At 41.1% G+C, this 10,668-nt stretch overlaps 1 protein-coding gene across 1 annotated transcript in view; it reads right to left on the bottom strand.

The window, feature by feature from the left end:
• Positions 1 to 10,668, bottom strand: part of ANO4 (anoctamin 4) — a 737,041-nt gene that overhangs the window by 122,631 nt on the left and 603,742 nt on the right. Inside the window, exon 12 of the mRNA XM_042781823.1 lies at positions 993 to 1,099. Within this exon, the coding sequence (XP_042637757.1) occupies positions 993 to 1,099 (107 nt within the window). The remainder of the gene's footprint in view (positions 1 to 992; positions 1,100 to 10,668) is intronic.

The raw sequence follows: 10,668 nt of genomic DNA, 5'->3' as shown, positions 1-10,668 counted from the left end.
TGTACAGATACCACCTCAGAAACCCAAGGAGGGATCACTATGAGTCAGATCTGACTCGATGACAATGAGTTTGGTTTGGTTTGGTTTTACCAAACTGTAGATTCTGCTACAATTAGTATTTTTGCCTGAATATTTGAAAGTTTTAATAATTAAAAGCAATGATTTGACATTAAAAAAAAAAAAAAAAAAAAAAGGCCAGGTTTGCTTGGTCTGATAAGCCCTGGTGAAACCCCTAAGACTATGGCCCCTAGTGGCCCTTCAGGTCTGGAATTGAACTCACTCCTGTGGCTTCCAGCCAAATAAAAGACAGGTTGAGATTTACATCAGGTAGATACACTCCTTGGAGGGATCAATCATAGGAGAATAGGAGGGCTGTGTATGCACAGGGAAATGGCAGGGGCAGGGGACGGGGGGCAGGAGTGCATGGGAGGGAAGGACATAGGGAAGGGGTAACTATGGGGAGGAAGTGGGAAGAGAGCTGTTACACTGTGGGAAATTGCAGCCAATGTCATAAGACAAAATGTGTATGAACTGCTGTATGGAAAATGAATTTGCTCTGTAAACTTCCACCCAAATCACAATAAAAATTTTTAAAAAAATGTACTGATTTGGGATAATTTCTCTGTGATCTTAGATAAATGAGATGGCATACTATTTAAAGAAGATAGGATAGTATTCAGATTTTACACTTGTGAATTGTCCATTGAAGGAGTAGTACAGGATTTATAAATGACAAGCTTCTTAGAACTGACACAAACTTAATAAAGTCAAAGGAAAAGATCTATAATCCCCAAATAACAAATGTAGTCTATGTATAGTATGTATGAGTGTGTATATATATAGTATACTAATAACCCACCAGCCACTCCTCGGAAGGAAGGTTGGGCAATCCTACTTCCGTAGTGATAACTGCCTTGGAAACCCAAGGAGGGGTCGCTATGAGTCGGGGCCGACTCGACGGCACATAACAACAACAACAATATACTACTTACCAATTTTGTTTTTTCCTTCTTCATACTTTATTCTTTGTAAAATATGATGCACAATTCTACTTCTTGTGGCATTGTTGAAGAAAGTGTCTTTGTTGTGTATGATGAAGCTGTACAAACATATTGAAGACACAAGTAGAGGATTAATCAGAGGTGATGGATTTAACAATCTTTGATATAATTTGGTGTTGCTCAGATGGAGGTGTCTTTTCAATCAACCATAGGAAGGCTATGTCTGGAACAGCATGAGAGAGTCCAGAGATCACACAGAGGCCACAGGCTCACAAGTCTGAGTAGTTTTGGTTCACAGTATCTTGAGCATTAACCTCATTACGTCTGGAAGGAGCTGGAGCTAAATAAAATTAAAAAACCTTAAACTAACAGAAGTCTAGGTCTCCTATCTTTTTTCTCAGTAAGGCCATTAAATAAATTCAACTGAAGATTCACTTTGTTTTTATCTTCTTTTATACCGCCCCTTCCCATGTCATAACACACTGTTGCTTCAGGAGATTTAAGATCTGAAACTGGCAGAGTTGGGTAATAAGCTCTGGTCTGGCTCTGGGTGAAATGAGAGCCAAGTCTACCCCTTCGTCTCCCATGTTCTTTCCCGAATGGGATCCCTCCTCCAAAGCACACTTAAGGTTGCTTTCTCAGTCAGTGGCCAACTTGCCTTTAAAGTTTGCCACAGGGACTCCCACACAGCCTGATGTTGGGTTTTCCAGGATTATTGCTACCTACTGAGGGTTTCTGCACATGATAGAGGATCCAGTGCTTGTTGGAGAATTATGGTACCTAACCCAGCATGAAGTGCCCATGCCATCCATTCCCAGGACAGTGATAAATGGTATCATTTTACAGATGTTATAATTATTTCATAAACTGTAAAGTATATTAACCTATCAAACATTTATTGGACACTCCTATGAGTTGGACAGGAGCTCTGCTAGGATAGTGCCTAAGGCACTTACTTGACTGCTAACCAGAAGGCTGGCGGTTCAAACTCACCAGCCAATCCTTGGAAGAAAGGTTGGGCAATCTACTTTCGTAGTGATATCACCTTGGAAACCCAAGGAGGGGTAGCTATGAATTGGGGCCGAGTCGATGGCACATAACAACAACAACAACAACATAAGTTGTACACTATGCAAGGCATATAAATGCTGATAGCCATCACCCTGAAACCGAGCTCTGAAGTCTCCTCCTCCAGCAAGTCTCCCCACCTCTCTAACTGCACTCTTGCCCCCAAAGAGGTCAGTACTTTCTCCCTTGTACTGTCTCTTATCTTCTAAGTACATTAATGCATTTTTTTAAACTGTAATATTTTTGGTATTCAATTATTTACACATACAACAATGATTATTGATGGTATATGTAAAGTAGTGATTAAGCAATGGTAAACAATATGGAATGATGCATTTGAATTATAACTCACTGCCGTGGAGTCGGATCCAACTCATAGCGACCCCTCCTTGGGTTTCTGAGGAGGTATCACTATGGAAGTAGATTGCTCAATCTTCCTTCCGAGGAGTGGCTGGTGGGTTTGAACCGCCAGCCTTCTGGTTAGCAGTCAAATGCCTTAGGTACTATGCCACCAGAGCTCCCAAATATTGAGTACACCATGGAATGCCAGAAGAACAAACAAATCTGTCTTAGAAGAATGCTCCTTAGAAGTGAGGATGACGAGACTTCATGTCATGTACTTTGGACATGTTATCAGGAAGGACCAGTGCTTGGAGATGGACCTCATCCTTGGTAAAGAAGAGTGCCAGCAAAAAAGAGGAAGACCCTCAACGAGATGAATTGACACAATGGCTGTAACAATGGGCTCTAACACTAACGATTGTGAGGATAGTGCAGGACTGGGCAATGTTCCATTGCCCACTGGGTCGCTATGAGTGGAACTGACTCAATGGCACCTATCAACAATAATAAAAAACAATAAACAAAATTGATAAGATTCCTGTCCTTGAGAAGCTTACAGTCTAGCAGGCAGGGAAGATAGACCATAAAGCAAAATGAACATGACGGCATGACAAACAAGAGCAGACTAGACTTACTTTTGCATGCCTTTCTCCCACACAGGACTAAGACCTCCTTGGGGACAAGAGGTTGAATCATAACAATTTCTGTAGCCCCATGATCGAGTGAATGGCTGGCACAGACTACAGGTTTTTGAATAGGAGTATGTGAGAGTCATGGGGTTTATGTTGGGGAAATCGTTATTAAATGTTTATATTTTCTTGAAGATAGAATTCCAAGAATTGTTCAAATGATGAGACGAAGACAGAAAACTGGACCAGAGGAAGGGTTTGGTTTGGAAACAGGGTTGGGAATGTGAGTATGGGAACAGGTAACAAAGAGAGCAAGTAATTTAAGTACAAATGTAAATCACGGTAAGCCATTACTTGAGAAGTATCTTTTTCTTGGATTTTGTTGCAGAATATTGTTCTCAAAAAAAGTAATTTCACTTGGTAGATGAGAGATAAATGTTATGTGGGTAAATGAGGAAGCTGAAATATTTACCTTATACTTTATCTAGAATTTTCTGGAAACATTTTATGGCGTCAAAGAAGAAGGGGGAAAAACCTAGAGTTCTATCAAATGTTCCTTTTACTTTACCCTTCTCTGCTTTTTCACCTTATTTGAGACAGACCATTGCATTTTAATACCAAATAAAGATGTCATAAAGAAATAGACAACAAATAAAAAAGTCCATTTTTGGCTCACAATTTCAGATGATGTATGAAAGCTGATAAGCACAACCATGCTTGACAAGACAATTCAGGGCTAAAAGCCCATCACCCTCCTCCATTAAATGGTTTTCTGCTTCCTTCCCTTTTTATAGCAGCACATTATATTTCGCAAGCTCGTGTAATAGTTCTTTATAACAAACACTGCAGACGAGCATTCACAGAGGATTCTGTGAATCCTCTTCCTCACATTCAGTTTGTACCTGAAGAATCTCTAGTGGGAGCAAACATATAAGGTGTGTGCTAGGCCCTATTCTAAGCAATCTGGATATGTTAACTCATCAACTCTTCCAATGACTCACAAGTAAGTATGTATTAGCCACATTTTTCAGAAAAAGAACCAGAGAGGTTAATTGACATGCCCACAGTTATTACTCCAATAATAAGAGCCAGGATTTGAATTGAGTCCGACTCCAGATGCTGCCCTCTTAGCCTCCACATTCACTTGCCCTGCCTATGTCAGAAACTTCCTGAGTCTTGGAGGTTGGCTCTCCTTGAGGTCAACCCAAGAGTTTCTCTGCATGGAAGATTCTCTTGGCTTCTACTCATTCTCTGAGCCTTAGCTAAGGCCACATTTCCTTCCAGGGGTCTTCCTTGACCCTCCTCCCTCATCTTATGCCTGTAGTGTGTTCTGATATCACCTCTGCCTTCCTTTAAGACTTTGAAGTCAAATAGATCTCAATCTAAACCTTGGCTTTTCCATTTACTACGGGGTGTTGGGGCTGTTCTTTAACCTCTCTGGGTCACAGCTTACACTGCAATCACTCTCATAGGGTTTTTGCAGACTTAGATGAGATGACAGTGTAGCACTAAGTGCTCACAGTTGGCTGCCATTATTGCTGTTGCTTCCATTACATTATATTGAAACAGTCTGTCTACATGTTTGACTTCTCTATTTGAGCTGGTTGAAGGCAGGAACTGGCTACGCTCATCTCTGCATTCCCAGGATTAGTACAAGGGTCGGCCATGACAAGGCCCTAAAATTGGATCAAGTGAGCTGAAAAAATAAGCTGAACTACTGGAGGCCACTATTTAACAATGGGGAAGATGAGAATAAATCTCACTTTCTTACACCTTGGGCTCTATTCTTGCTTCTCAGAAAGCTTCTACTCACTCCTCTGTTCCAACTACCAGCTGAACCATTCCCTGCATACTGCTTCTCTAAGGATCTTCTTGGGGGTGTGGAGCAATTCTCATTTTCTCTGTCACGCCTTTAAACCACCAGGCTGCTGAGAAGGAGTAGTGATGATTCTTTACATCCTGGTTCTCAAGCTGTTCTTAGCTATAGACAGCTATCTGCAAAAATCTCTCTCTTACATATATAGATGATAAAACTGAGCTCTTCTGTAGATGCGAAATTAGGGCCCAGTCTCTGAGGCATCAAAGCTCCACTCAGGCTTAAAAACTTGCTGTTATGGAGTGAACTGTTACTGTTCTTGGGTGCCTTCAGGATCCTACATACAACAGGACAAAACACTGCCTAGTGCCGCATCATCCTCACAACTGTTGCTATGTTTGAACCCATTATTTAGCCATTCTGTCAATCCATCTTGGTGAAGGTCTTCCTCTTTTTGACTGACCCTCTACTTTACCAAGCATGATGCTTTTCCAGGTCTGGTCCCTCTGTATTATATGTACAAAGTAAGTGAAATGAAGTCTCACCATCTTTGCATCTAAGGAGAATTCTGGCTATACTTCTTCCGAGACAGATTTGTTTTTTCTTCTGGTAGTCCATGGTATAGTCAGTATTCTTTGCCAACACCATAATCCACATGGGTCAATTCTTCTTTGGTCTTCTTTATTCATTGTCCAGCTTTCACATGCACGAGGTGACTGAAAATACCATGGCTTGGGTTAAGCACACCTTAGTCCTCAAATTGACAACTTTGCTTTTTAATACTTTAAAGATGTATTTTCCAGCAGATTTCCCCAATGCAATACATTATTTGATTTCTTGATTGCTGCTTCTGTGGGCACTGATCGTGGAATTGTGTTGCCCCTCAAAATATGTTGAGATCCTAATTCCTGTATCTTCGAATATGACCCTATTTTGAAATTAGGTTTTTCTTCTGTTATGTTTATAAGGTCATACCAAAGAAGGGTGGGCCCAATTCCTAAACCTTTTTGAGTGGTTTCTTATATGTATAAAAAATAACATAGACTCATATAGAAAAAGACAACATGTGAGGATCTTTCTACAATACCAAGCTGAGCACCAAGCTGAAAGAAACAAGGAAAGATCTTCCACTAGAGTCTACAGAAAGAGCATGGCCCTATCAATGCCCTGGATTTGGACTTTCAGTGTCCAGAATTTTAAGAAAATAAATTTCTATTCTTTAAAACCACCCACCTGGAGATATTTTGTTATGGTGCTTCTAGGAGACTAAGACACTTGGCTCTGCTCTCATACACTGCTGGTGGGAGTATAAATAGGTACAAACTCTATGAGGACCATTTAATCAGGTCTATCAAAATTGTGTACATATCTTCATCACATACCTTCTGACCCAGCAATTCCTCTTCTAGAAATTTATTCTATAAATATACTCACACATGCAAGATGACAGATGTACAAGAATGCTCATTGCAGCATGGGCTATCATAGCAAAAATCTGCTAAGAGTCTTAATAATCCATCAAGGGGAGGATAAGATAAAAAAATTATCTTATTTTTCTCTGCAATGGAACACTCTGCAGCTGTAAAGAGATTAAGGGTTCTCAATGTAGATACAAAAAATCATCAAGATACTGCAGGGAAAAACAAGATTCAAAATAGGCACACAGATATTAGTTTCAAACAGGAAAACATACACATATGTGGAAGTACACAGATATAAATGTGTACACATTTGCTTATAATACACTGAAAGACTATGGGAGGATATGTAAACATCTGGAAACATTGTTTGCCTCCTCGGAGTGGCTGAGGGTCAGCAGTAAGAAGGGAATGTCACTATATTCATTTAAGAGGCCTTTACCATGAAAATGCACTACCTATAAAACCTGAAATATTTTAAAAAGGAAAAGAAATTCTAAGCAGAAAATGAAACTTCCAGCTCTTGTTCTTACCTTCACCTTGAGGGGTTAGGAAGGAAATAAATAGCTGAACTGGTTGAGAATCAACTATTTAATTGTTATGGATTGAATTGAAGATATAGTCAAGTACTAACCCCCTGAACCTATGACTGAGTCCTTGTTTGAAGTATGGTCTTAGAAGATGTTATCAGTTATGTTAATAGGAGGTCATACTGGAATAGGGTGGGTCCTTATCCCATCTGAGTGGTGTCCTCATAAGAGAGATGGCAATGTAAAGATTCATCTACAAGTCAAGGAACACCTGGGGCCAGCAGAAGTTGAGAGAGACTTTGGAGAGAATATAGCCCTGCCAACACTCTGAATTCAGACTACTAGCCTCCAGAATAGTAAGACAATAAATTTCTGTCCTTACAAGCCACCCAGTTTGTGGTATTTTGTTATGGCAGCCCTAGAAAATGAATACCATTATCAAGGCTCTAAATAGACATCTCTTTATCCTAGCCCCTTGGAGGGTGTTTTAGGCTGAGTTTCTTAGAGGAGCAAAACCAGCGAAGTGTATATATACATATATATACAGAAATTTATTTCAAGGAAATAGCTCACACAGTTGTAGAGGCTGTTGTTGTGTTGTTGTTATTTGCCATCGAGTCGGCCCCAACTCATAGCGACCCCTCCTTGGGTTTCCGAGGCAGTATCACTATGGAAGTAGGATTGCCCAACCTTCCTTCCGAGGAGTGTTGTAGAGGCTAGCAAGTCCTAAATCCATGGGTCAGGTATCAGGCTAGAGGCTTCTCCTGACTCATGTGGTTGTAGAGGATGACACACCCAAAACCAGCAGGTCATGCAGCAAGTTGCTGGCCCATGGAGTTTCAGGAAGTAGTGATTCCCCAAATCTTCTGGTCAGGTGGCAGGATCCTGGCTCAAGTCCCAGAACCAACAGTCAGAAGATGCAGGATCAAGAGAGAACAAGCTTTGCCAGAACATCCATATATACTGGATGCAGGCCACACCCTAAGAAACTCCCCTTTCGACATCAAGTTCAATTGGCATAACATACTATGCAAAACATTGCTCTACCTTCTACTTTGGCAAGTAGGGACTGGGATCTTAAAAGCTTGCAAGCAGCCATCTAGATGCAACGATGGGTCTCTCTTTGTCCAGAGCAAAGAAGAATGAAGAAAACCAAAGATTCATGGAAAGAATTAGTCCTAGCAACTGGTACACCATGTGATCCCCAACCTATATGACTATGAGATCAGAAGAACTAGATGGTGCCTGGCTACCACTGTCAACAACTCGGAGGGGGATCTATGTAAGAGATCCTGGATAGAGAGGGAGAATAATGTGGAACAAAACTCAAAATCATTTGGAAAAAATTAAAAAATAAAAAGGGAGACCAGATTTGCTGGTCTGATAGAATCTGGTGGAACCACTGAGACTATGGCCCCTAGCTGCCCTTCAGGTCTGCAATTGAACCCACTCCTGTGGCTTGCAGCCAAACAAAAGACAGGGATATGAGTTGAACATTTACCTGAGGTAGATAAACTCCTTAGAGAGAACAATCATGGGAGAAAGAAGGGCTGTTTATGCACAGGGAGACAGCTCAGGGGGCAGGAGTGCATGGAGGGATGGACACAGAGAAGAGGTACCTATCAGTAGGAGGTGGGAGGAGAGCTGTTGCATTGGGGTAAATTGTAGTCAATGTCATGAGACAAAGCGTATGTGAACTGCTATATGGAAAATGAATTTGCTCTGTAAACTTTCACAAATCACAATTAAAAAAAAAAAGAAACCCTTCTCAATGATTGGTTGCTCACATCATATCACAAAATGGAGGATGATTACATAACATCTGCCAAACCACCGAGAATCATGGCCTATCCAATTTGGCACATAATCTTAACCATTACAGAGAGGTCACATGATATGCTCAAAGCCAGATAAGCAGCAAGTGGGAAGGGAGGATTAAAAAAAAAAATCTGTCTTGTTTAAAATATTCCCATTCCTCTGTGAAGAGGACTGCCAAGAGCATGTGTCTGCCTGTGAATGTGTGTGGAGGGCTTTTAGATGAACCCTTCAGGTCCTGTGAGGAAGGCCCTGCTGACCCGCTCACTAAGTGATGGGTAAACCTGAGCCTGAAGCACCCACTCACTTTAGGATCTCTATGTGGTTAATGACTACCATTTCACTTATCCAGTGCTGCTAAAATACAAATCCCACAAGGGTATGGCTTTAACAAATAGAAATTTATTCTCTCACAGTTTAGGAGGCTATGAGTCTAAATTTAGGACACCAGTTCTACAGGAAGGCTTTCTTCTCTATAGAGTAACAGTTTAGGAGGAAGATCCTTGTCTCCTTTCAACATCTGTGGGCCCGGTGTTCACTGGAGATCTAGATGCATCTTGACATTGCTTTTCCCTGGGTCTAGGAGGTTCCCAGCATAGGGACTCTGGATCCAAAGGACATGCTTTGCTCCTGGTTCTTCTTAGTGGTCCTGAGGTCCCCCTCTCTTTGCTCACTTCTTTTCTCCTTTTATCTCTTGTAAGATAAACAGTAATGCAGCCTATACCCCAGGGATTACCCATATATCAGGTCAGGACTGTGACTTGTGTAAGGGTGTTGCATCCTATCCTAATCCCCTTAGAAGTGATTGTGGCTGATCACAAGAGATCAAATCATGGGGGATGATTATGTTGTTATATAACTGCCAAATTACATCATTACATAACTGTCAAACCATTGAGAATCAAGGACCAGCCAAGTTATGGCATTTTTGTCATATATTTTTTGGACACAATTCAATCCATAACAGTTACCATATTGGACCACACAGCTAATGAACTATCTAAATTGTGCATGAAACTGGGGAGAACCCACTTGTACCTCAATGATGGAGCTTTACCTTGCATTTCCCTTTGGCTACAACAGCTGAAGCAGGGGAAAGGGCAAGGGGTAAGGAGCACCCTATAAGATTAGATACATGGGTACATGTTGCTAGAAGACCTAGGTTCTAGTCTTCTTCTTTCACTTTAGCTGTGTGGCCTTGGAGAAGTTATTGAATCTCTTTGGGCCTCAGCTAATTGTCAGAAAAATGAGTCATAATGCCTTAGTTGCCCAAGGACAGGACTAGATACTCACAAAGTGAGAGTAAAAGTATTGAGACAGGTTGTGAAGCCTATTTGGCCAGTGAGTGATTGAACTCATACATCTAACTGCTTATCTGACATTCCACTTGAAGTCAAAGAGACAACTCAAACCCAACATGCTCAGACAGAACTCTTGATCTGCATGGCATAGTGCTTAAGGCACTTGACTGCTAACCAGGAGGCTAGCAGTTCAAATCTACCAGGCTCTCCTTGGAACAGAAGACTGGGCAACCTATTTCCATAGAGATACCACCTCTGATACCCAAGGAGGGGTCGCTATGAATCATAACTGAGTTGTTGGCAATGAGTTTGGGCTTTCTTTTTCTTTTTTTTTTGGTTTTATATACAAGAAAAATCTGCTCTCCTCCTAGTCTTTCCCTTTTTAAAAAACTGCAGTGCTATGGACCCAATCTCTCAAGTCACAAACTTGAGATGCATCCTTGATCTGTATCTCTCTTGCTCAACATCTAACCCACCAAGTTTTTGGGGTCTCTTTTCCCAAATAGTACCCTGAATCTGACTCCTTCTCCTTATCCTCCACTGGGTTTTTATCACGATTGCTGCAACAGCTTCTCAACTCTTTAGTCCCATCCTTTCTCCCTTTAGTTCATCCTGTATACAACTGTTATGGATTGAATCAGGTCTCCCAGAGTATGTATTTAAATTCTGGCCACATGCCGTCAAGACTTAATCAAGAGTGTGGTAGTTAAATTTTGTGTGTCAACTTAGCTGGGCCTAGTTGAGTGGC

This window comes from Orycteropus afer, unplaced genomic scaffold (genome assembly GCF_000298275.1).
Source record: "Orycteropus afer afer isolate SDZICR_OR568_19922 unplaced genomic scaffold, OryAfe1.0 scaffold00177, whole genome shotgun sequence".
NCBI lineage: Eukaryota > Metazoa > Chordata > Mammalia > Tubulidentata > Orycteropodidae > Orycteropus > Orycteropus afer.
Note: the sequence above shows the minus strand (reverse complement) of the source record. Positions and strands in the feature narration are given on the sequence as shown.